This window comes from Idiotropiscis lumnitzeri, chromosome 3 (assembly GCF_059441095.1).
Source record: "Idiotropiscis lumnitzeri isolate Australia: NSW breed Sydney's pygmy pipehorse chromosome 3, RoL_Ilum_1.0, whole genome shotgun sequence".
NCBI lineage: Eukaryota > Metazoa > Chordata > Actinopteri > Syngnathiformes > Syngnathidae > Idiotropiscis > Idiotropiscis lumnitzeri.
Window position 1 is genome coordinate 20,475,113 of NC_142393.1, and position 26,966 is coordinate 20,502,078.

The 26,966-nt window shown below is 38.5% G+C and overlaps 2 protein-coding genes across 3 annotated transcripts; one reads left to right on the forward strand and one right to left on the reverse strand.

Annotated features, from left to right (window-relative positions):
• The first annotated feature begins 340 nt into the window (after positions 1-340).
• On the forward strand, positions 341-9,074 carry prkx (protein kinase X-linked). Its single transcript, XM_088291487.1, has 8 exons — positions 341-848; positions 3,038-3,206; positions 4,417-4,680; positions 5,348-5,467; positions 5,937-6,032; positions 6,464-6,521; positions 6,922-6,999; positions 7,767-9,074. The coding sequence occupies exons 1-8, from the start codon at positions 710-712 to the stop codon at positions 7,890-7,892; spliced, it is 1,050 nt and encodes a 349-aa protein (XP_088147613.1). The 5' UTR covers positions 341-709; the 3' UTR covers positions 7,893-9,074.
• Positions 9,075-10,604: 1,530 nt separating this feature from the next.
• Positions 10,605-25,156, reverse strand: cd99 (CD99 molecule). Of its 2 annotated transcripts, XM_088291193.1 has the most exons (13): positions 24,900-25,151; positions 23,450-23,482; positions 23,206-23,265; positions 22,020-22,052; positions 20,120-20,173; positions 19,976-20,014; positions 19,607-19,660; positions 19,399-19,467; positions 19,261-19,284; positions 18,472-18,492; positions 13,577-13,693; positions 13,443-13,496; positions 10,605-11,784 (listed from the first exon to the last, which is right to left on the reverse strand). In XM_088291193.1, the coding sequence occupies exons 1-13, from the start codon at positions 24,958-24,960 to the stop codon at positions 11,756-11,758; spliced, it is 648 nt and encodes a 215-aa protein (XP_088147319.1). In that variant the 5' UTR covers positions 24,961-25,151; the 3' UTR covers positions 10,605-11,755. The 2 variants fall into 2 exon arrangements, with proteins under 2 accessions (XP_088147319.1, XP_088147320.1); XM_088291194.1 differs by lacking the exons at positions 10,605-11,784; positions 13,443-13,496; positions 13,577-13,693 and adding an exon at positions 13,701-16,184 and having other exon boundaries at positions 24,900-25,156.
• Between the last annotated feature and the right edge of the window lie 1,810 nt (positions 25,157-26,966).

Consider the following 26,966-nt stretch of genomic DNA (forward strand, 5'->3'; position numbering starts at 1 on the left):
TAATGCTTTGCGAAACATTCCATTTTAAAATTCTCCACATGAGTGCCCCCAAGGACATTGCATATAAATCCGCCAAGGGATCATAGTCAGTCATACAAAGTAGCACAGGTCGACACTTGATTAAAAAAAAAAAAAAAAGTACGCGTATTATTTGACTCCATGGCGGGTTTTTTTTTGTACAGACTCTATAATTGCTTTAAATTCATTTTCCAATTCTGAAAATACAGTACTAGATGAAAAGGTTGCTTGCAAATAATACAATTCCACGTCGCTAGAGGGCGTCAATGCATCTTTAAGCTGATTGTCAACCGTAACTAAATACAGAAGGAAAAACACAGACGCGCATGCGCGTCAAAGGGGGTTCGGCGTAAATAAGGAAATGCGGAGGCGTACGAATAGTCCGTCTACAAAATTTTAAGATGCAATCCCTTTCTGTAGTTTCATACGTTCGTTTTTTTAACACCCGTTGGGATGCTTTAGTCTGTAGCTCTTTTTTATGCTAGCCACTCAGCTATCGCTTTTGCTTGTCACCAACTTCTTTTGTCCTAGTACTGTGGAGGCCCAAATGTCCACTGACTGTACCTCAGATAAAATGTCACCGGACTTTTGATGTTTATCTCCCTTAGTTCATTATTGGATTATGACATGGCATATTTATTTCAACCTCCAACATTTTCATACAAAAAATAATTAAGATCGGACGTGACTCATGGCGTCCTCAAAAGCAGATACCGGAGTAGGCAATGAGACCAATTGTTCGAAAGGAAATAGCAGCGTTTCCTCGGTTGAAGCATCAGACAACCACCAGAGGTATTGCCTTGAAGACTTGGTGAGCATCGCCACTGTGGGTGAGTTGCAAGTACAGAGTATGACTACCAAAATCTTCTTCACATTTGTGCTTACCCTTCAAGAGTTTTTGAAAATGTATGTCAACTCAATAGTAGGCGCCAGGGTACTTCCGGGTGGCGTAAGCGACTGACCACCGCTGACCCGAACTGAAAATGATGACAAACACTTTTTTTGTTGAATTGTGGGTGGTGTCTTGTATTTATTTCCTGAAGAAAAAAATAATTAAGCCAACGGCACCGACAGGTGAGAAGCATAAATTGAGCGTTAACTATGTCTCCGTTTTGAGCACATCGATTCTGAATCAGCTGTTGAAATGGAATAATCTCTTCTCTTCGACTGACACTCACACATTGAAATGGTGGTTGCAGAGAAGACGGCTAAAATCTAGAATCATCATTCAAGCTTTTTACTCTGTCGGGGGTGTTTATTATTAATGGTTGCGATCAGAAATGGCTTGAGCTTTTGTCATCCAGAAGAACATCATCTTGGCGAAAGGGTGTATTTAGGTCACCGCTAAATCATCCTCTTCCATCTCTCCCTGACTTCTACATGTTCTGCGCTATCCACAGCTATTTGCAGTTATTGTCGCACTGCTTCCGTAAATCTTTTGCTCTTCCTCTTTCTCCTTTTGCCAGTACATTCAATATCCCTCCTCTCTGCATTTTTCAAAACGTTATAGTCTGTGCCATCTCTCAGCTAAACTCTGTCCATCATTGTCACACATCAACCTTGCCACCTCCAGCCGTCACTTCTACCACCAAAATGAGGTCACAAAAGACCAGAAATGGGGACAGATTTAAGTTGCAAATTTTAGGAATAGGTCTTAGACTCGACCCGACTTTACTTTGACACGGTATTTCGGAGATTCCACTTGATGAACATTTAACTACACAATTTGACAAGTAATTTGCATGTATGGTGCTCACAAACCTGGCAGCTCGACCAATATCTAGTATGGGTGGCGGCCATCTCATGTATCAGGTTACATGGAGGGAGCGCGAAAGATATTTAGTTTCAAGGATTATGTTCTTGATCAAACTTGGTGAAAATATGCAAGGTTTACAACTCAATGATAAGAGACTCAACAACTATGACTTCTTACTTCAGTTTGTCCGTCGCTATGAAACACACAAAGATAGTTAAGCTATTTTAGCTTAACATTTCAGTTAACCAATTGCTCATTAAACATTAATTGAGCTTCATGTTGGTTATCTGTTTCATTGAGAAGATCATAAACTACCAGAAAATGCAGAGATTAAAAACATGTGAATGTATTAGTAGACCTAAGAGTGCAGATGAGTGCAAAGTGCCTAATTTTCAATATTGTGACAGAGGAAGATTTGTATAACATCCTAGCGAGTACTCAATTTGACTTGACTTTTTACTACGTTAACTTGGGACCTGAGTGAAACCATAGACTGACTTCTGTCTTAACAATAACCATTCCACATATGATGTGGTGGGCGTTTGAGACACTACCTGCCACATGACATAATTGCACCAATAAGGGGGGAAACATCACTTCACATCACACTTTTGGTCTTGGCATTCTCACAGCCATTTTTCTATTGTATATCAAATTATTTTTATTAAAGTTGTACCATATATGCAGAAACCACAAAACAACATAACTACACAGTGACAACAATATACTCACCAAAAAGTATATATTTTTCTATTTAATCATCAAATCACGTTAGCATGTGTCAACTTTCAACTTGACTTGACATATTTACCTCCGGATTTCATAACAATGTGTTTTAGTTCTACAGGGTTTTTTTGTGTGTTTTGTTACAGCTCCAGCTGTTTACTGTGCTATATAAATAAAGTTTTAATGTATTTTATTGTATTGTGTCATGGTACTGGCATGTGGAGGCCAAAGCATAAACAAATACATTTTTTAATTAAATAAATAAAAAAAATTGTTTGAAATACTTTTGATATTTTCTTGGTTTATGGTTATGATGTTGGACCCGACTGTTTTGTGGCACACTCGGGAGGGAAAATTACCCTTGACACACCCTACACCACCAGGTTTATCATTCTGGATAGTTGAAACATAAAATTAGGCTTCTATTGACTTTGATGAAAAGTAGAGGTTGGGAATGCTCCAATGAGGCCTGTGTAATGGTTTGTGTATACTTTGCTTATAGGACTACCCTTGCTTCCTTGTGTCCCCTTCACTTAGGTACTGGAACTTTTGGTCGAGTATACCTGGTTAGGGACAAGACCAGCAGGAAATTCTATGCTCTGAAACAGATGAGGATCCCTGATGTGATCCGCTTGAAGCAGGAGCAGCATGTACACAACGAGAAAGCGGTTCTGAAAGAGGTCAACCACCCCTTCCTCATACGACTGTGAGTCTGTTCTCCACGGTTTCTTGCAAAAGCCCGCCCTCATCATAAACATGTACACAGTGAGAACCCTACTTATGTCCTATACTAGACCAGATTTCATGGAATAAAACCACAACATTAAAAGCATCAGAAGACGTGCAGCTCATATTTGTACACATGATATATCCCGCTCGAGAGTCGCAATGCACGAAGATGTGAGAATACTGCATACAATGTTAAGGCTCTGTGAGTGTGTGAGACAAAGTTTGAGAATCTGAGATGAAAATTCTTTTCTGATTTGAGCTTGCCTGACCTTGAAAAGGCTGAAAAATGTGTAGAGGATGCTTCATCCAGTATCCAGTTTTCTTGAGCTTTATTTCGTACTTTTAAACTTTTTGCGTTCTCTATTCAGATTAGGCTGCCAAACTAAGTACAAAGACAAAAAAGTAATAGCATGTAGAAGTGCAATAAAAGATTGTCCTCTGGTCAGCATACAACAATTAGTGTTTACTTTAAACAACCCAGTCCTAGTCTACTTCAAGATAGATTCCAAAAATGATGGGCATCACATACCAGTAGCGTCTTTCAGCGTTCTGCCTGTACTTCGAATACTTGTAATAAGTCTTTTCTTATCGTTTGGTTGCATAAGATGATTCACTCTTTTATCCTTTGTATTAACAAATAAAACCTTGTGACATCATTTGTTAGTCATCACAAGAGCGCATTTATTAAACAAACACGTTTGTCATTTATCAATTATATAGCGTAACTGCACACATTGGCAAAATTGTTGGACCTCTTCCCACAATGATCACTGAAAAATTGTGAAACTGGCAAAAGTAATACATGGGAAAAAAATCTCAATGAACTCATAAAAATGAGGCCTAATTATTGTTGTTTAACTATCGATACCGGCGAGGTCAAGTGACACACAAGATCAATAAAGGATTCAGTAACCTGTGTATCCTTTTTTTGCCATTCATACCACAGATTAATAGTTTTGTGTTCAACAAAACAGACTTTGATTTCAAGATGAGTAATTCAATTTGTAAATTGAGTCGAGATGGTTATTTGTTATTTTATAATTTTTTTTTTAATATCCGTTTTTGTTTAGTTTTTTTGTTCCATGACATTTTTCGAATGCAATGTGCTCTAAGTGCCTTGGCTCTAAGAAAGCTAAGAAACCCTCAAGTTGATCGTACACGCCACTACTTGTTATTTTCTTGGTCAGGTTTTGGACGCACCATGACGAATGCTTCCTCTATATGTTGATGGACTACGTGCCCGGCGGCGAGCTATTCAGCTACCTTCGCAGCCGAGGCCGCTTCAGTAACGCCACTGGTCTGTTCTACGCCTCTGAGATTGTCTGTGCGATCGAGTACCTCCACTCCAAAGACATCGTTTACCGCGACCTGAAGCCTGAGAACATCCTGCTGGACAGGGAAGGCCACATCCGCCTGACTGACTTTGGTTTTGCAAAGAAGCTTTCTGACAGGTAAAACCAGTCGCTATGTTCTTGTTGGTTGAGATTTTGTTAGATTTGCACTGTACACAAAATGGTTTGTCTCAATTAAATGTTAGTGAAAAATGTTGGTACTATTTTGTTAAGTAAAGAGTGCAGGTATAATACAAACAGAGATGCATACACGAAGACGGGTTACACACCTGATACTTTAATCTGCAGTAATGATGCAATTGATGATGATCATCAAGATGATGATCAAGAACATGAAAAAAAAATATCTTGGGATGATAATGGTACCGTTAGCTTAACGTTTTGTTGCGAAACCTTTGTTAGGCAAGCACTGCAATCAAACTTTGTCCAACACGTGGGCGGGCACCTGATAACATCAAATAAACTAAAGCTTGATTTTCATTCCTTAATTCTCAGTTGTGTTTTTTTTTTTGTCACTTTCAAGTTATGTCAGAAATTATACGATGTTATCTGTTGCTAGATGTCATTTGCTTAAAGATAATTTATTTTTCCTTATATGATCATATTGTGGTAGTGTTTAACGAGATGAAGTCAGTCAAAAGTTGGGTGGACTTTTTTTCAGTACCGTATAAAGCAAGAGCCACACACTTTTAACTCATAATGAGTTGAATACTTGGGAGAATGTTTTAGGAGCTTGGCCTCATATTGTCTTTATCTTCCGGAATAGAACCTGGACTCTGTGTGGCACGCCAGAGTATCTTGCTCCAGAAGTTATCCAGAGCAAAGGTCATTGCCGCGCAGTGGACTGGTGGGCTCTTGGCATCCTCATCTTTGAAATGTTGGCCGGGTGCGTACTTCTATATACACACATATCTGATTCCAAGTCAGTGCAACTGGCTGTCAGTAGAAGCTGGAAATGGACCGAAATCTGAAGATGTTTTTCTTCAGATTTCAGTATGCACCGAACCTAACTTGGAAACAGAAACATTTTCTTGGAATACCAAGATTGTATATTTGCATGCTGCAAAATTCGTACATGCATTGCTCACAGTTTAAAGAGGAAGTCAACCAAAAACAAATTAATGCAATAATATGTTGCTTGGCATGACATTTCATTCGTCGTTCAGAATCGTAATTTTTGGGTGCTGTGCCGTGAGATGGTGCCTCAAATGTGCTCAATGGTCAAGAAATATACTAAACATTGTGTATTTCTGATCACCAAGGCGATGATTAAAAAAATGATTAGCCAGTGCAGTCACTTTCAAATCTGGTGTGCTAAGAACCAAATAGTTGAAGTTCTGGTTCCTTCTCTTTAGGCATCCACCTTTTTTTGATGACAGTCCATTTGGAATCTACCAGAAGATCTTGGCAGGAAAACTGGATTTCCCACGGCATTTGGATTTCTATGTCAAGTAAGCTTTCATTACCAATAAAAAAAGACGGCACATCTTAATGAGCTTTTTATGCGTTACATCTCGTGGGAGATTTTAAGTGAGACTTGAAAACTGTGATTCATCGGTTCAAGTTTCCTAAAAAGAGGAAACTCTATTTGCTTAATTTGACATTCATAGTTATGGCCAGAAGTATTTGAACAATGCCAGCCTACCTCTACATCAGTTGTGGTTATTGTAGCAGTGATTCTCAAACCTTTTAATGTGTTTTAATGTTAGATCAGATTAAGACACTTTCAATGGTATAAAAAATCAAATAAATTTTCTTTTTTTTCCCTATGGACCATTTTTCTTTAAATTAGTGTACAGTGCTTTCTTTTATAAGCCACTAGGGGGTGCCTTGGAGCTGCAATCAGGGTGAACGATTTACAGACTGTTTGCTTTTCCCACAGAGACCTAATCAAGAAGTTTCTGGTAATTGACCGAGCCAGACGTTTGGGCAACATGAAAGTGAGTTGGAATGTCATTTCTTTGCATTGAACAATTGAAACCTAATACCTTGTATACCGCCTCGTATTCGATATACGGCAATGTTTGCGGGACATCATGGTCACTTTATGAATGGCTCTTTATCAGCAGAAGTTTTTCCTCCTGAAAGACTTATCACAATCATATTGAAAAATAATACAGCAAAGGTAACGTTTGTTGATTTATTTTTCCTTTAGTCAGTGCTTAAAATGACATCTGAAGTTGTTGCTGCACAGACGTTTTCAAAGTTAAAGATAAATATGTGATGAGTGTTACATCATATGCAAGCATTTTATTATATTTTTCACGCGTTTGTTTATGTTTAAGTAACATTTTGACTTTTAAATGATTGATTTGTTCCGCCTTCCTTCTATCGCTTCAGAATGGAGCAGATGATGTGAAAAAGCACCGATGGTTTAAGGCCATTGATTGGGAGACAGTTCCACTGAGAAAACTGAAGGTGAGTCATTTCTTATCATTGAACTAGTTGTTCATGAAACCATGTTGCGGAATTTGAATGTAAAAATGCAACACAAATGGAAACATTGTGTTTGGATATAAACATACAAATAATAATGACATGTCGCTAAGCTATAATCTAAAGTAGTCAGTGACAGCATTTATAATGTGTAAATGTAATTTCCCCTCAAAATGACTTCACACCCATAAATGTGTAAATTGCAGACAACAACAGTGAGTACACCTCTTAGTGAAACTCTCCAATTATGCCCAAATTGTCAACATTTAGTGTGGCCCGCATTATTTTGCAGCACTGCCTTAACCTTCTCTTGGGCATGGAATTCGCCAGAGCTTTACAGATTTACACTGGAATTCTCTTCCACTCCTCCATGATAGCATCATGGAGCTGGTGGACGTTGGAGAGCCTGAATTTGTGCACCTCCACCTCCCGTTTGATAATCCCCTACATATGGTCACAAGGGTTTTGTGTCAAATGTATGGCTTCAGAATTTGAATGAATCCTATCGTAAAGGTGTTATTATTGCAGTGAATGGTTCCGCGTCAGCATTAATTTTAAGCCTCAGTGATGGAAATGAACATCTCTAATCTGATTCAAATGGCCCTTTAAATTTTTTGTTTTAGAGATTACAATTCAGAATAGTTGTACAGCCCCCCCCCAAAAAAAACTGCCAGTTTGAATACAAATTAAAAAGTTGAATTTGAATAAATTGCAAAGTCTAACTGGAACTTTTATTTGTAAATCCACAGCCTCCAATAGTTCCCAAAGTTTCCCATGAAGGTGACACCACAAACTTTGAAGTTTACCCCAATGACGAATGGAAAAAAGACCCTTCTGTTCCTCCAAGAGACTTGGAGATCTTCAAAAACTTCTGACAACTTGGACAGACTGTTTTATTTATGGAATAAGTTAAGGGAATACAGTGGACCCCCACATATTCACGGTTCAGCATTTCCAAATTGATCCATACGCTCTTTCCTTTTCAATTCATCCTGTTATTCTCGTAAAAACTCGCTGGCAAAATACGGTCTACACTATGTATGATATTTAGTGTACTAAATTTCCAATCGAGCAAAGCACCAAATCCAATCCCAAATCTCACAGTAGCCGTGTTAGAAATGTGATTGACTGTCAGATACGGGAGGGCGGACAGATTAGACGGTGACGGCATAGCATGTCTGCCGGAGCTGTTTTGGCGGGACTGAACTGCATCAAAACCAGCAGAATCTGTTACAACAGCTCAGTGGAACATCGCTAAGCTTACTTGTTTGTTTTGTCGTCAAATGTTAATTATTTGCCAATGGACTGCACCACTACACTAATTGTTCCTCATTAGAATTGTTGATGTCTACGTACTCCTGGAATTGTACATTGTGTATGTACGCGCTTAGCTGTAAGCTGTTGACTGCACGGTATTTTTAAGGGAACAGCAATGTTTGACAATGTAACTGTTTGAAATGCTATTTAAGTCTTTTGGATCATCGTTATTGGTGTATTTATGGTTTCAACTATTAATATAGCTGATTAGAATCACTTCAAGAGCGTATGAGTTCTTAACGGCAATTGGCCTTTTGCCGTCGGGTTCGCTCCCAATCCCACTCGAATAGTTGGAGTCCACTGTATTCATATTACTCAAAGTTGGCATGTTATACCTCTTAAACTCCCTTTATCTCCTATTGAGTCATACTGTAACCATCATAACACAATATATGCTTTTTATACTCTCATCCGCCAGCCCGTTTTTTTTTTGTTTGTTTGTTTTTTAAGTATTAATCTTTCTGAGCCTAAACATGGGGGGAAAACAAGACTGTTATCTTCTACTTTTTAAAACGTTTTATATTTCATTGCAGTTGGATGTTGATTTGTGACCTCTGAACCCTGTGACTTCTTGGCCAGAAGAGTATTATGGGAAAATACTACTTCCTTTTTTTGTTTACAAAAGGCAGCAAAAAGGTGCCTTATGTTTTTGCTACATATTTGTTAATTTCACTTGAAATTTGTCCTCAACTTCTCATTGTGACGTGACTCAAAATAAAATAAAAATAAAGTTTTAGCAATTCTCTGATCTTTTTAAATATATATATTTTTTTTTATTACTTGAGCCATTTATTTAATTTCTAAGAATAATATGTACAATAAACTGGCCATTCGAGGCTAGCTTATCATGGGTCAAACTCATTTTCATCAAGTGCAGCATTGTAAATAGTCATGGTTTCCTTTAGAGCGTCAGACGGCAGGCTCTCGGAATGTTAACATTTCAATAGAGTAGTATACAATTGTGAAATAATCTACCAGCCACAAATTACAGATTTTAGTTTTGTTAAAGATGTGCTCTCAAAGTCCTTACTTTGTTACGTATATGTTTATGATGTAATACTTTGTCACATGCATGCTTATGATGTGCCGCCCCTTTCATCCCCTTCTTCCACACTGTCAGACGAGACAGGTTGTGTGTAGTTATTCCTCTGTCAATACAGAAATTCTGGTTCGCTGATCCTGAAAATAGTTGGACGCGATACTACTGCTGTGTAGTACCACTCTGCCAACAAGTTTATTTTTCAGGGCTGTAAAATGACATTAACTTTTGTCAAACATGGAGTGCATCTGGAACGTATTCAGTGTTTCACTTTTTCCACATTTTGCTGTTACAGCATTATCATAAAATGTACTATTTCCCCCCTCACAATTTTACACTGAATTCTCCATGACAACACAACATTTTTTTTAATTAAATGTTTGCAAATGTGTTAGGAATTAAAAAAGAGCACAATACATGTAATGAAACAATTAAATATGGATAAGTGGAGCACTTTGAATGAATTCCTAGATGCCCTGTATTGAGCGAAAAATAATAACTGATTCGTAGCAATTGCAAACAAAACCTCTGACAAAGACGATGATTCAATTATTTTCACGTGAGACCTGAATGTTAATTCTGCGTACTTTTTAAAAATATTTATTCTTGAGCTTAAAACTGCACTCTGCAGGATTTTGGTCCTAAATACTTTCACAATAGCCTATTTGATCATTTATGACTCGCGCATCTTATAAATAGCAGATTCAAACTTTAGCTGCTCCCAATGGGAATTTTTTTGCAAGCCTCTGAAAACTGATTTTCAAACTGGAACCGGGTTTGAATTTCCCGCGCTCATTGCAGATGTGACGACATGCACATTCTCGTCATTGTCTCACAGTCCCAACCAGAAGATGATTTCACCATAATGGATTCTACATCTGCTCCTAAGAGACTGCCATCGAGACACCCACTTTTTCCGAGGAAGGCAAAAAAAAACAGGAAAACCAAAACACGTGCATGCGAAGATGGAAACGTGCATAAGCGATTATAAACTCAAAAATCCTGCTGAGTGCCACAAAATATGACAGAAACTTACGATTTGAATGTTCTGTCTAAAATGGGTCATTTTAGTTTTAATGCACTAAATTCTTCGGAGTGGGTCAATCATTTTTATTGTAACATAAAAAGCTGTATGGATTGTTGTGCGGCCTGATATCTAAATCTTCAGTAGGCCTATTCAACACGCAGGTTTAATATTCAAAACGGTGTCAAGCAATAATACAAATGCAAATCTCTCCCTCCATTTTTAATTCCAAACATGTCCACACAATTACATTCATTCAACAAAATACAGTGGTACCCGGACATCTGAGTTTAATTTGTTCCATGACTGAGCTTGTATTCAATTAACTCATATCTCAAATTGTGGGCAAGACACAGAAAGCTAGAGCAGATGTGACCTCTGCAGCGTACTTGGAGTCGCCTCAAATTTTGGCTAACAAAAATGAAATTGGCTGAAACAACAGCCAGTAATTTAGAAAACCCATAGGTCGGTGCACTCCAAAATGAAATGAAGATAGCACTGTAACAACAAAACTTGTCATACATGAGTCACCCATTATACCCATCATTGTTATCCTTAAAAAACACAAAAACAAAAAATTAACCTGCACCAAGGTTTTTAACAGGGGCGGAGCTACGTGGTGGCCAATGGTGACCACCCACACATTTTGCTAAAAGTAACTTCACTGTTATCTGATTAGTCGACAAATGTAGCTCTTTCTTTTAGTGATGCGGCAAGGAGCACTGCATAGAAATCCAGACTCATCAAATCAGGTGAGTTGCAGCCGGTATAGATTGAAAGAATGCAGGAAAGCGGCTCTCCTGGACTGGATCTTGACACCTCTGCTGTAAAGTCATAACCATAAAGGTGTGTGCATTTGATGCGCTATCATTTGTGATGTCTCCAAATCGAGCAAATGCGATTCATATTTCGAATTGCCACAAAACCCGCGGTCGAGCCGCACACTGTTAAGCGCCGTTTAGTGAGTGGTTGTGTCACCTTGGCAACCTGACTGAAAATATGCTGGCTCCGTCCCAGCTTTTAATACTTCGATTACTGATATGAAAAAAAAAAAAAACTTCATATACAACAAAGATGTTATGACACATGACATTGGGACTACAACACAAAATATATATAACTTGGTCTCCCTTCTGAAATGACAGCTAAAAGTGCCCGTACAGAAGTGTTACCATTACAAACAACAAATATACAATGACTGATAAAGCCGCTAAAATGTTCTCTGCCACGACAAAAAAAAGCCAACCAACACGCAGCAGAAATTTCTGAAAAGTCACATACGGTACTTTGGTACAGAGAAATGCGAAGAAAGTTAGATGTAGTTCCATCAACGAGGCACGTCTTTTGCAGAGGGGCGTCTAGGACGTCCTGAGCAAGTTGCTGTAAACTGCAATCAAGAAGAGAAAAAGAAAAGACGATGATGATGATGATGAAGTCAGGAGGAAATGTTCAATTTTTGTTTGTGATATCATGGCAGACTGTAATGATTCCCAAATAAATATTTTTTTATTGGAAATATTTACAACAGCTTTTAGTCTAGCTTCATTTGTAACTCACTTTTAAGACAAAAAAACATTGTCACTGTTAGGCAGGAACCTCCAAATATGACTTTCAGATTTTGTTCATAAATGAGTACTACTGGTTTGTCCCCACATCGTCTGTTATTTATCTGCATTATTAGAACCCGATCATTTTTAAAACAACAATATATTGGGTGAGAGCACTAGTCAAAACAAAGCTTTTATATCGTGTTTGTGGATAAAGAAATCAAAAGGATAAGTAATCAACATAAATTAGGTGAAATCATTATCAGCTGTCGACCGGATTGTGATGTCTAAGTCCCAATCGAGAGTTACCAGCTGCGAATTGTGTCTGCTGACAGATTGCGCATGGAACACAGCTTGAGCTCAAATCTTTTAGCGCTCCCAAACGCTCTATTGTCTGAGAAATGTTGTAAACTGCCTTTTCACTCACTCATGCGGCGTAATTCTAGCCTAATGTGCAGGTGCTTTTTTTTTTTTTTATAGACAATGACAATTGAAGATAGTTAGGTTATATAGATGAGCAAGCCTGTTTTACACAAATGGATAGCTGGAAAGGTACCGTTTCAGCCACAAAGGTCAGTGTGTGGAGATTTTCTTATATTCATATTTGAGAGCTTTTGAAAAGGAGTTTCAGGGAATATGATGTAAAACAGTTGTTGGCTTTTGTGACGTACTAAAGTCAGCGCCAGCCGTCCACATACAACATATTCTCCCGTTTTAACCAATGACAGCGTGATAAATTTGTCTTTTAAAAAAAAAAAATAAAAATTGAGTACAGTAATAGCGATTAAAGTTTGATGTTAGTGTGCAAGGGTATATGATAGCAATATAAAGTACAATGCAATACAATTTTATTTTTTAAACGATGTCTTGTTTGGTTATGCAAGCAAAATTGTTTTTTTTCTTTGCTCCTTAAAGGGACAGTCAACTCAAAAATGTCCTTGACAATAATCTGTTCTATAAGGCCCCACTAAACACGTTATTCTGATTAATATTGTGTTTGTGGAATATGAATTAAGCAGCAACCATCCCATCCATGGTCGAATATGTCCACAATGTGTTGAAAAGGTGTGTGAGTGGTATGATTATTCCAAAAAATAAAGAACTTTTCTACACGCTCTTTATTTCGGGTGGGTCTGGAACGTATTCCCTGTGATGATCAGGGTTTGTAGCATTGAAATATATTAATCGATTGAAAATCATGAACATTAGCATTGTGATGCATTTAAAATTTTGTTTCAGAATTTGAATCATCTTTATTGGCCAAATATGTGAAATAAAATGTCTCCCTGCTAGTATAAGCCAAACGACTAGTGGAGGAACAAGCGAAGCAACTATAACAAATAACATTTAGGACCTGCCGCTCAAGTACAAAGAATGCTTTTGTAATGTAAAGGTGCCATTAGTGATGTGATATTTTGTCCCACCCTTAACTGTTTGTGATCCATCCTGTTATTTTGAAGTTGTTCGTATTCACTGCAAACAAAACAAAGCAACCTACCTTGAGGGTTAGACTGTGCAGGATGTCGGGATTTACCGCTCTCTGGGTCAGCACCTGCTCACAATATGTTTTACTTGAGTATTGCAACAATGTCAGACCAACACAGTATGGAAGAAGTAAGAAAGACTTAGTACCTCCCTGTATCTTGAAACACAGTTTTTTCTTCTGGTAAGCAAAGTAACTGGATGCTGCTCCTAAAAGAGCCACCCCAATAGCGCTAACGATTCCTGCGATTGTTCCGGAACCGGCCTCTGCAAGACAAATGGAAATTCTGTGCAATCAGCAACATCTGAGTCATTTGGTTGTACTTTGTCTAGACAACTATCATAGGATATGATTTCAATGCGGTCCTGAACGCAGCTATACCTTGACTTTAAAATGTATAAAACAATCATACCCTACTCATATAATACAACAGCTGGCCTACATCCTATTAAAAAAAATAAAGCAGGTAGCAGGGTACAACTGCATTACACTGACCTCGGAATATGCAAGATTTTGAAAAGATGCCATTATTGCATAGCCTCTAATTTCACGAGAAGTCAGATAAAGCTTTTTACATGTACAAACATAAATTAACTCCGTCAATGCCACCCATTTTTAAAGCAGACTTTCTGCCAGTCATGATAGAACATTTTTGATTGGACCTACAGAATATTATTGTGTATTGTGACTATAAAAGCACACAACCTACCAAAAGAAACCGAATCTTCTTTCACCATGATACCGTTTGTTCCTCGCTTTCCCCCCATTCATTAGAACATGGATTGGTTTAATAAAAGAAAATGCCAGTTTCTGACCAAATAGCAGAGAAAACAAGCTTTTGTGAAAAGAAACATTTCAACCAGAACAGTGACTTTGATCCCAATAAGTTTTTGCTTTTCTGACACCTCCAACTTCCAAACCTGCCACATGGTTTGACTTTTTCATCATATAATCCATGTGCCATGTCCTGTGCCATCTTTTCTCATGATCACAGCACTTTCTATTACCAAGTACAACACATACTCTTTTTATACCATACCGTACTCTGTATTGTCAGGTGCCAAAACTTGTCAGACTTCCAACCTGCTTCCCTCCCTTATAATACATCTGAAAAAGATTCAACCCTAATCTTTGTTTATTTTCTACTCAAAAGCTGTGCTAATCTCAGATCCAAAGCGATGAAACATCACCATCTAGCCGGATCTGTTAGTCATTAAAGTGCTTTATACAAACCTGGGTGTGTTTAAAGAGTGGGCACGATGACCGAACCCCCCCCTACTCATGTCACATTACATGAACCGAGACATCCCTCGTGCGCTGTATGCCCAACTCAAACAAAAAGCGCTATTTCAAACTAACAAAGGCATTCAGACGACTACAACTTGACAAACGAAGAACAGATTGTTATTGTTGGCTATGATGAGAATGTGCTGGGTGTGTCCTGACATGAGGTGGTGACAGAAAAAAATGGAACTGTATTTATTGTTGTCAGTTGGTAGGTACTTTATTGATCCCAACGGAACGTCTGGTTGCTTTAACATCCTGTCACCAGACTTTATTTGCAAAAAGGCATCCACAATAAAGACCCTCAGAAAACAGACGTTTGTGTTTTTTTCTCCCCCCTCTCATCTATTCATGTAACATGGCTGCATACACTACACATGACTCACACAACCTCATAAACAGAAGCCTCTTCTATACAGGTCTACAGACACGCCCACCAACATGCAAGCTGGTATTCAGATCAGGAATTGTATAACAATTTCTATACATAACACAAAGGTGTGAACTAATAGCAAAGGATGTCTTATTATGCAGCAGTAGTACACCATGAATCTGGATTTAAATATAAATAACTGCACGACTACATTGTGCAGAGCCAAAAAATATCATTTCTGTATTAGTCCATTTTGATTAAATAAAATGTCAGCCATTTTATATCTATCGTTCCAAATGTGTCATTTGTGTATTTAATTAAATTAGGGGTGGGATAGAAAAAAGATTGTTTGCATCACGATGCAGATAACAACGATGGTTTGTGTCATGAAATTGTTATTTTCAAATGTTCTTTTAAGGGGATTGAAATGATCAACAAATTTGTTGGCTCTGTTGGCAAATAACAACCAGGCTGCCTTCCAGTATGCGAGCTGGTTCATGCAATGTGTGGCATACTACGTGTCAGTGCGACAGGGGCATAGGCAGTTAGTGTCAGGTGTTAAACTTCAAACTCTGGTTTAAATGTACTCTGCCTCTCGGGTGTCGGAAGCCAGCAAATCTGTGAGGTTGACCTCAATCGCCCGATCACGCCCTGGTGCCTTATACAGAGGACAGTGAGCCGCTTTGGTAAACATGACACGTGTGTCAGTGGAGAATTGTGGAAGGGAGTAACATTATGTAACATTATGTAACCATAATTAAGCAAGAAGAACAATTGCCTGGATCAATCCTACTTTTTACAAAAGCCAAAGGTGAGCCAAAAGCCTCCTGAGTTAAACAACGTACACCCAAGTCCATTTCCATTTGACTTCCTTTGGATAATCAGATTCAAGTACCGTAGTAGACGTAATAAGGTTGAAACCCAAAAGTAAACAATTCTTGAGAATGCAGTACACAATCAGGGCAGAACCTGCACAAGCTCCAAAGCCCTCTCTAAGAGCGGCACTAAGATCTTTTTTAGATTGGACATCCACATAATGATTTCCTCAGGTATGTTACAATTTAGCATCTTCAGGATTTGTCGCCACAGAAGGTCTGGATCTGCAACAACACAAAATTGCAGCATAGTTTTAGCCAGACAGACTAAACCGGGAGCCTCATTTCTAAAGGTTGCATATCATTGCTGTCCTGCGAAAAACACTTATGTCCAATTTTATTTATTTATTTTTTTACATTAATGAGCTTTGCACGTTTTACACTTTCCATTCACGTGAAAATTTCTTTACAAATGAAAAAACCTGGACCTAAATGTTTTTTCACAGGACAGTGACGATACGTAAAAATAACATGGCCTGAAAGTTGTATACGCCACATCTGAATTCAAGGAGGCCTCCTTCTCACTGTGCTCGAAGCCCAAACTTAAAGTGGCACTGCTTCCAAGAGCACGTCACCACATTACTGGAACGCAATAAGTGACTTTGCCACTGCAGCTGGCAATCAAATCATGTACTCTCAAAGTGAAAACAGCAGTACCTCGACTTGACTCTATTTACTTGTATATCAACGATCATACATCTGACAAACTGACAAACACTTATTTAGAACAACAACAAACACTGCGGCATAAAAAAAATCATAATAAAAGAGAAAGGAAAGGAAGAAATTGATTTCATAAAGTGTAATTAGTGGGACAAGCGAATAGTAACAACCGTACGCCTGAGCTGTTTCCCTTTAAGAGGGCGTGGCCTAGTGAGTGACATCATAAACATGGACAGTTAAGCTCTGTGTGAATTAAATAGTAGTCGCGGTTAGTCGACTAATCGGATTATAATCTTATAATCTTTCTTGACCATCGGTATCTTACCGCGAGTGTACAAATGAATAATATAGATAATTAATAAGACAGTACATTCAACTTGCAGCTTGTACCAGCATTCCTGATATGTCTATAAATGATGGCGCAACTGAAATTGAAGGCGATACGTTTAGCTGTAAATGTTAAGAGCATTTTAAAATGGAGCCAAAAACTACGCTTGGTTGCACTGATACTATGAAAAAATGCATCTATTCATAGTTCACTCTTCTTGGCCACCAATCCTTTTTCTTAATGTCGAAGGTTGTGAAATCATATAAGTGTCATTTGGGAAATGCATTGTGCTAAAGAAAACTAAAATAAATGTTTTTTTTGTTGTTGTTTTTATTTAACCTTTAATTCAAAAGCTTTTTTGATCTACACATTCAAAATGCGGTATTCACCTGGAACAGGAAAAAAAAACTTTAAAGATACTGAGGAACATAATTATAACAATTATAGTACACTGCAAATTAGTATAACAAACAACCAAGGTCGTTTATGTCTCATATTGTTAGGTGTTGCCAATAAAGGCTTGTGGTAAATAGCTCATGTTGTGTTACTTTACTTGCAGCACTCGGTGCATGGTCGCCATGTGAGTGACTGTAAGGAAGCACATGTGCTCTTGTTGTTTCATGTCAACCACGGGTATACAAGAACTGAGAGCTCGCTGACTAAAGCACAGTAGACGCAACAATATGTTAGCGTACAAAAACAGGACATCGCTTGCGGTGTTCCATCCGATGCACACGGTCGCCTCTGTCTGCTCACTACAGCTAGCTTTCAGATACAACTGTCCCTAAATCAGGCATCAGACACAATATGCTTCCTTTTTAGATGCTCGTTTAACAGCAAAGGGAGGTTTCCATAAGTATTAAGTCATTTTGTGAAATTCGCCCGGACTTTCGGTCTCTGTCAGACATGGAACTCAATTACCCACAATGCTTCTGTTTGACATCACAGATGACCCGGATTATCACTACGACGCATGCGCGTTGCAGGCAGGCAGAGTTCTCATTTTATATTTGTATGTTCGTACTACTCAATAAATAGGTGAAGGTGCATCGGCGACTGCGACGCTCCTTTTTTTTTTCCATACTTACTTGAGTGGCGCATATTGCCATCTTGGAAATGTCTTGTAGTAAAAATTTGTGTTAGTTACGGACATATGTCAAGAAATTTCCTCAGTTTCATGAGCAAACCTCATGCAAATCCGTTCTCTACGCTGGCACTACAGTAAATTAAAAAGGTTTGGGAAAAGTACAGCTTTTGTTGACTTTCCATACACTGACAAGATGAAGTTTATTACAGCACACACAAAAACTTCAGATGCTCACTTAGCAGTAAACGGTAACCACAACGGCCAAGATGTACCAGCAAGCAAACCTCCAGCAACAAGCTCTGGTTAACCCACAGTACATGTTCTTTAAACAGAATACCGGAAACGTGATTCATTGGCTCAATGGGTGAGTTAATAATGCCAGCAAAAGGCAGAAAATATCAAGACAAAAGCAGGGGAAAAAAACTGACAATTACCTTGAGGCTGATCAGCGCCACCTGGAAAGATGACAAAGCACAATTAGTCAATGATTGTAGTGAATTCAATTAATCAACACAAACTGATTAGTTTTAGTTCCTTTTGTCTGTGACACAGCTTTCTTTTCATCTATTCAGAAACAACATGCGGACGTTTTTTGTAGTTGTGTACAACTGCCTGCCAACAAGCTCAGTATCGAAATGAGCTAACCAAAAACTGGAATCCTCGCAGCTCGACAATACTGCGAACTGCAAGCACAATAATAAACATGCAGTAGTCAAATTCTATCTGAATGTTGATCAAAAGCGAGCATTAATGTCGCTGTAAAGACAGGATTTTCGCAACAGCTCCAAAAATAAGAGTTCGCCAACTGGGAGGAAATTTATATCACATCACTAAACGTGATGCGCAATAGGTTATTCTCCTTCAAATCCTACTGTTACTGTTGTCATCACGGTAGGGCTTTTCATTCATGATGCCCCTCCTTCTGATCATTGCAATTACAGTTGTTATAGAATTGAAACAAGAACAATTCCGCTCCTCAAACACCTTTAGTTGTGATTATTTCCACAATCACAAGCATAAACAAATGAGGACGAGCATTAAACAACTCTGCGGACAACCAAAAGTAACCAATTGCTCACATGACTGCAAATATGAGAAGTGTGTGTGGGTGTGTGTGCGCGTGATGAATTAGTGCTTGTAGGCACGTGTTGGGCATGTACGCAGTGCGTAATGTGTGCCTTGATGGAACAGCTCTGTCACACTTGTTGCGAGAATCAACATACCTTCATAGTTATAGCCAGAATCTCCTGAATGGCATAAATTTAAAGCAGAAAGGCATGCATATGTTAAACATTTCACACACAAAAAAATCTACTATTAATTATAATAAAAATGCAAAATATTTACAAAAGGAGTCTTACCTCCCTCAGGCTTGTAGTCTCCACCGTCACTTACATCAAATAAGTCCTTATCGCCAAAGCTACCACCACCTATGTGGAATTATCCAAACAGCTTTTATTGTCAAAGACAAAATATACTTGGTATGCAAAAAACATCTCAAGATTCTGCTGGATGCAAATCATACTTTACTTGGATTTAAATAAATGAATGGGCAATTTCCAAACTCACCTCCACCATGCTTTGGTGGATTGACTGCAGGTTTGTCAGGTTTGGCATTCGGGTCTTAAGATAGAGAGAAGAGGGGAACTCATTTGAGAAAAGACGCAACCATTCACTTCATGGATGAAATCAGACAGAAAGCATACAATTCCAGAGCAGATAAAGAAAGTACATTGCATGTGCTCATCACGGGCACAAATGTCCTTAATGTTAATTTGAGGCTTTTAATGATTGACTTGTACCGTTCTTTTTTAAAGCACGGAATTACTGTAAAGTTGAAGTTCGCACTAGTTTAAGAAGACAGAAATTTATGTTCTTCCTTTGACGCTGGGGATAATGATCCCTGAAGGATTAACAAACAAGCAGAACAAGCTTTACCTGGTTTTAGAGCATCCTCAAGGTCAAATCCAAAGCCATCTGCACACAAAAGTACAAGTTTGGTTGAGTAGCTAGATATACATATGTCAAGGCGACTTATATTATTGTAAATTTTGTCCAAAGAAAAAAGATGGGCAAATGTACCAGAATCTCCAGGGTTGGGTTTAGGCTTCTTGGGTTTCTCTGATTCTGGTTCATCTTGAAAAGAAAAACATGGAACGCGTATAAAATTGACTTTAACATATTGTTTTTACTTTGCGTCATTGAGTTTTGTGCCTTTTAAATATATAATTAGAATGGGAAAATTGTTTTTTATCAAACTTTCCGATGGTGAATTAAAGTGAAAAATCTGAAATAACTTTTGAATCTTCAAGTATTTATCCCATGACCATTTTATTTATTTATTTATTCATTTCAAGCAGTTTTGGAATTTTTGCTCTAACAGGTAGAAGAGGGCGTTTGCGCCGTTGTGGGAGGGAGTGCAGCCGACTCCTGGCCAATCAAAGCACTTCCCCTCATTCCCTTTAAATTCGGTGCGGAAAGAGACGCACGGCCTACATGGCAAGTCGATGAAGGAGATTGGCACGTGCAAAGTACATTTAAAATGATCTGCAAGAAGATACATTTGCTGATGATGCCAAGTTGGCTCCTGTGGGTGGTCACTTGGAGACCACCTTCATGCGTCTGTGTGACCAAAACCTGCACAGTATATTGCAATTTGTCAGAATTTTAAAATTTTGAATAATTTATAAAATTGAAACGTAACAATCAAGGAAAAGGCAGCTTGCTCCAAGAAAGGTGATTGTAGGAGAAAATAAATTGGGCCTCCAGCATTCACTTGAATGTTTCTGCTGTGAGTTTTGTGATATTCTGACTGCTGTTGTATGTTAGCGTGCAAAGCAGCATGGGTAATAAGTAGCAGATATGCATGTCATGTGTGAGCCACAGATAAAGGTTGTATTGGTCATGTGAGCAGGCAAGTAGCGACAAGGTGCCGCGACTTGATGCGTGATAGCGGTGACCAAATGGAATACTTTTTTTTTTTGGGGGCTCGCAGGTCCACCAGTTAATGCTAAAATTAGCTCCATGTGCACTGGCATAAAGGGACGGGAAAGCAGAAGCGGCGCAGATGACAAGAACAGACACAAATTAACGTCCTGTGATTACTCACTGTAAAATATCGGTAACCTAATAATGTCATAAGCAGGATCTAAAGCAACGTTCTACATTAACAGTGGCCGGCAGCCACTACGTGATTGTGTCGGCCCACCCGAAGTGCACTGACACAATAAAGACATATCATAAACAAATACGATCAACTCAACATTTTCTTGCTTTTTAAATAATTAATATTTAAAAAAGTGCAATTCGTTCAATCATAATTGATCTTTTTACCACACTGCACACATTCTTTTGCACGTCAGGTTAAATTGTACCATAAGGTGAAGCCCAGAAAATGTGAAATGTTAAAAATACTGTCTTCAGTTAGATTTTATACTGTAAAAAACATGCAAAAAAGTAACCATGCATGAGTAATATTTTCTTATAAGCTTAAATAATGCAGTATAAAGACGCTAAATACAGAATACTGTAATCATTGAAAGGTTTACAATGTGTCACAAATGTACGTCACAATGGCACCAATTTCAAATCCCCTCATTTATGGAGGCCGTTACCTTTCAAAGGCTATTGCATGCAAACGACAAACCGCATCGACGTCAAACTTGAAACCAAGTCACAATTCAAGTTGACCTTTGTTGTGCATGAACCAGTGGACAAATTTAGATTCTGATTGCCTGGAACCTTTAAATACATTTACATTCCAATATAAATAAAGTTGTATTGTATCATAAATAAATTCATACTTCATTTATTCAATTAACTATATATTTCTTTACTTTTGGCACCAGAAAAAAACGGCTTTGGATGCAGTACATGCATGTGAAACAAAAATTTGTAGGTCAACATAGTGTTCATAGATAAACAAATATTGTCTGTACTGCGATGTACAAAATAATAGCGTATGATGAACTGTATATTTTACCTGGTCCGAGGGCATCAAAAAGGTCCAGACCATCTATGGGGAGAAAAGAATAATAAAAGACTTTATATGTTTGTTAGTTTCGTAGATGTTCAATAAACAACAACAAAAAATATCAATTAGGGTTGCAGATAAGTAGGACCTATCCCAGATGTACATGGCACATTGTTAGGTTGAAGATATATTTTATCCCATATTTTACTCTATTAGTATTGCAAAAGAATTGTTCCACAGCGTGACCTATGTTTGACCATATGGATGATAAGACTTCACAGAGAAGCGGATGCCTGAGGACTGGATCAACGTCTGCAACATCAAAAGAGGTGTGCCGAGACACACCTCTGAAACAAAAGGACTGAGACTTTAGTACCAGAGCACTAAAAGGCATATCTGCCTTTTCAATCAGTGGATGACTGCCATTGATGTCTGTCTTTCCTCTTGTGTCTGAGATGTTTACATGTTCCTGCTGGTGCGCCCCCCTTCATCCCTTAGTGCAAATACATTGTATTGTTAGGGACTTCCCTAATAAAATAGAGGGCTCGGCGGAGTGTGCTCCAGAACGAAGTTGGAGATGTAACTGAGCACACCTCCGTTCGTTCTCCTCGCGAGTAAAAGATCAACTCTTGTCTTCCTTCCATTCATTTAGCCTATGTTCAGTGAATGCTTAGGTAATTAAACCTGACACACATGTTGACAAACAACAAATCTCACATTTCAACAAGTCAAAAGAAAAATATGCAAGCTTCTCACAAGACTGTCCGAGAAACAGAAGTTTTCTGACACACCTTTAATGCTGTAGACTTCACACAAATGTCAAGTATCGTTGCATAAAAGACATTTTGTCCCACATGAGTTCAACAAATACATTAAAACACCAAAACAGAGAGGCAAGTTTAAAAAAAAAATGAATCCATCCCCATATCATGCTTCCAAAGTTTCTACCAGTGTTTGTGAATAATTTCAATGAAATTAATTTCCCAGTTTGTTGCGCAAAATGGTGTGATATGTGGAAAATAGGCAGCTGAAAAAAGATTGACTTGGCTGTGTAACTTCACACTTAATGGGTGGGCAGATATCATGCAGAGACCAACTCTATGCATGCTAACACTTGACAAGTAACATTTATATATCTATGCCCCCTTTAAATACGAAGCATCATAATAAATCATGTCTAAATAAGTATACAAACCATCACTATTAGGACTCCCTGGGGCTTTTGGTTGCTCTTTAGGTTTTGGTGGCGTTGGCTCTACAAAGAACAGAAAGAGTGTTCTGAATATGATCATCACTGTCCATCATGCATTTGCAAGAAAATTTATGAGAAATTAGAGTTCCACATAAGTTGGTCAGGAAATGTCATCTTTTTGTGTGTGTGGGTGTGTGTGTGTGTGTGTGTTTAAGACACTTTCAAGAAACTCATATGGACTACTCACCTACGTCATCAAGAGCATCAAACAGGTCAAATTCTGTATTGAAAGAGATAACAAATTTTAACTAAATTTAGTACTGTCTTGTATTCTCTAATTATTAAGAATTAAGTTGAACCTACAAATGCATTACAACCATAAACTCAACAAGATCCAAATAATAAAGCTTACTATATTATTTTTGCAGCCAAAACATACGTGTCACATTGAACTTTGACCCCCTGCTCCGTAATCTTAACCAAACAAAAAGGCAGTTCCCAGAGTTACGACTGGCTGTCGTGATTGTAGTTTAGCATTTTTGCAAGTAGATTCACAAGTATTGGATACACAATTCAAACTCCACAAAGGAAGACTTAAACCAAGATTCAAGCCTCGACTGTGAGACATCTGTGCTAATCACTTTATGAGAGTTTTAGGCTTCACTGTATTTTGTCCTGATTTTGGAACTGCATTGTGTTGTGTCACATTGTGCATGTGATATTTGTGCTTTTCAGTGTTTGATGAATGCGCTTGGTCAGATGATTCATAGCTGCAAATAAAAAGGGCCAACCATCTGAAAACGTCTAGCCCAGGCATAAGAAACTCGGTACCCAAGGACCGCATGAGTAGACCACGGGCCTTTTCTAAAAATAGTTCAACAATGATGGATCATTGTGATTTCCTGGGACTGTTGTAGAAGTGACAATTATAACATTGGAAAATATTTATGAGGGAGAAAAGTGTTGCATTGATATTTGTTTCCTTATTATTGTGAGGATTCGGTAGCGTTACTAGTGACTTCACATAAATGAATATTATTAATTATTAATAACAACATGTACCTTTTTATTTTGTAGCTATTCCGGAAGTGTATTTGAAACTGGTAGCCCTTCGCATTAATCAGTATACTCAAGTAGCTCTCACCTTGAAAAGGGTTGGTGGTCCCTGTTTGAGCCTGTTTAATTAGCAAAGGGACAGCTACAATATTTACGAGACTTGGTCCAGTAAATTGTTCTGAAACTGACCTATTAGTCAGACTAAAACAATACAACAACATGAAGCTAGTTCTGCAGTAAGAAACGAACACTGATTCGAGGTTAGAACTGTCGGAAACACCCTCACTCAAGATTTAAGATTTTGTTTTGTTTTTTTCCAATGCGTCAGTTTCAGCCGATTTTAGCAATAGTGACAGAACTCAGATCGTATTGCGCACTTTATAATACGTAGTTTATGAAATAGTTTGCGATATGGTGTTACATTTACGCTACATCTAATGCAACCAGTCTTGTTCATTTTTGGCGGTGACTCAGAAGCTCCGTGCAAAACAAGACAATTTTGGGAACCCTCGAGAAAAGTTCCTTGGCAACCTCTGTGACTGTAGGACATAACACAATTGTATGAAACTATGAAATCACTGATTCACTCAGCTTTCAACGAGAATTATGCTCTCAAAATACAAAACGAGGGGGGAACTTGCCGTCCTGCGTCAATGCCCCAGTCACCAGGAGGAGTAAAGCGGGTAGCAGATAAAACTTCATGTTGACCAAAAACGGATTAGTTCCTCGGTTTTTCGGTCTCCAGACAGGAAACCAAAATGGGGTATAAGGTTCGAGCCCGTTCCAATGTGCGTGTTTAGCTCGGGGATATTTCAGGGAGCAGTACAGGCGAGAACACGAATGATCTGTGGTGTCCAGTTACAAAATCTCTCATGAGTCAACTTGGTACCACACCAGCTGGGTGTGGCAGGGCGTTCCTCTAAAAAAAAAACGCATTCAGTTTGTGTGACTAATGAAATGACTGATACACGTGAGTTGGACAATATATATATATTTTATTAAAGAATGGATTTGAGGAAGTTTCAAGACGCACAGCTGAGCATTTTGAGACGTTTGAGAAGTTGGGCTGGTCTGGTGTGGAGCGGTTGCTTTCATATTAAGCTCTACTCCCACCTAGTGCATGCAAGTTGAAGTACATTTTTAGTGGGGCTTCCCTTCATCAGTGGGACAAATTTGTTAGAGATTGAAAACATCTAAAAGTACAAATTTGACGGGTGTTGAAGGCAAATTGCTCAAGATTGCAGAGGTGGGATTGGTGTCCGTAACATTTGTACAGGTGGCAAAATTACTCTAATATTTTTTTGGTATAGTAACACTCTATTACGAGTAAATCACGTTACCTACAGTCAGGGACGCCGCAAAGGGGGAATAAGGAGAATAATTCTATGGGCGCATGATCGACAGGGGCCCAGAAGTGCCCCTAATGAAATTATAATCCTGACGAAATAATATGACACTCAGTAATAAACATATAATTACTCATATATTTAATTTACAATGCATTGGCGGCAAAATTAAGCGTATTTGTTTAGGAAACTTTCTCGACGCCTTCCCCCTCTCCATTTACGTCAAATGGTTCAATCCACCCGCTCCAGCCTGCAGAGCCCTATTGCTTTTCAACTTATCAGACAGTGAGTTCCCTTCAAGTCTGATAGCCAAAACGGAAAGCGAAGAAGTTTAGGCAGGAGAAAGACGCCAATGGTCGAAAATATGTTCCCCAATTCGTAGGCAAGGTGGGTTAGTGGTTCATATGATGGGAAGTTCTGGAGCAACAGCTCTTGATTCTTGTTCTATAGATGATAATGTTCAAATTACATTAAATCCAGAGCTGGGCAGTTTGTCGGAACGGTCCGGCTCTCACGTGTGCATGATGACCATTAGAAAGACACAACTGTAAGACTGAATATATGAGTCATAAATTGGAATATAAATCAATGTATCACTTTGAGGATTGTAGCTGCTATGACTCTCGTTGACCACCAGATGTCACCGGTGTGTGATACTCTTAAAAGGCTTTGAGGCTTTTACTCTTGCCAAATCGGTATGACGAAGGCCTCAAACGTTTCACTAGGCTTCATCAGCACATCTCTTGTGAAAATCCGCATATTGTGCTCTTCATAATAAGTGACTCGTGGATCTCTGGCTGTGCGGTGCATTATGGGTAAGGTAAATTTTGAGCCTACCGAACTGTATTCAAAATTGGTGGAAAGTAACAGAAAAAGCTGGGATTTGGACTATTTCAACTGCTAGGACGTTGATGTAGATTTTATTTAAACTATTTTAAACATGCACAGCATCTGATGTTTGATACTCCAAAGACTAACCGCCCTCCGCCAGGACTCTATAGTTAAATGCTTCATGACCTTTGGCTGGATGTGTGCAACATCGACCGTGGTGTGGAGCGACATAGGGATGAGGAACAGACAGGTAGGACCTTTCTTCAGTGAAGGGGGGGTCAAAGTTCTAAATGAGAAGCTGCGGTGCGTCCCATGTGTCCCAAAGCACCTCTGAAGCATGACTCCCTACACTGACAGCAAAACCCAAATAAACTGAATAAAAGTAAAGTGAGTGTGTATTTCTTGTTTTTTATTTTTTGCAAATGATTCGGTGAACGTATGTTTTGAACGAATCTTTTTGACGAACTGACTCTAATAATTAGGGACGTAACGATTCATTCAAGTCCCTATTTGATTCGATTTCTGATTTTC

Bases quoted from the DNA above. Each gene is read 5' to 3' on its own strand.
- prkx (XM_088291487.1), top strand. From the start codon at position 710: ATGGCGTCCTCAAAAGCAGATACCGGAGTAGGCAATGAGACCAATTGT. The intron at 3,207-4,416 runs GTGAGTCTGTTC...TTTCTTGGTCAG, and splicing joins CACCCCTTCCTCATACGACT to GTTTTGGACGCACCATGACG. The intron at 5,468-5,936 runs GTGCGTACTTCT...CCTTCTCTTTAG, and splicing joins ATCTTTGAAATGTTGGCCGG to GCATCCACCTTTTTTTGATG.
- cd99 (XM_088291193.1), bottom strand. From the start codon at position 24,960: ATGAAGTTTTATCTGCTACCCGCTTTACTCCTCCTGGTGACTGGGGCA. The intron at 23,266-23,449 runs GTGAGTAGTCCA...TGTTCTTTGTAG, and splicing joins TGATGCTCTTGATGACGTAG to AGCCAACGCCACCAAAACCT. The intron at 19,661-19,975 runs GTAAAGCTTGTT...CTCTATCTTAAG, and splicing joins TGAGGATGCTCTAAAACCAG to ACCCGAATGCCAAACCTGAC.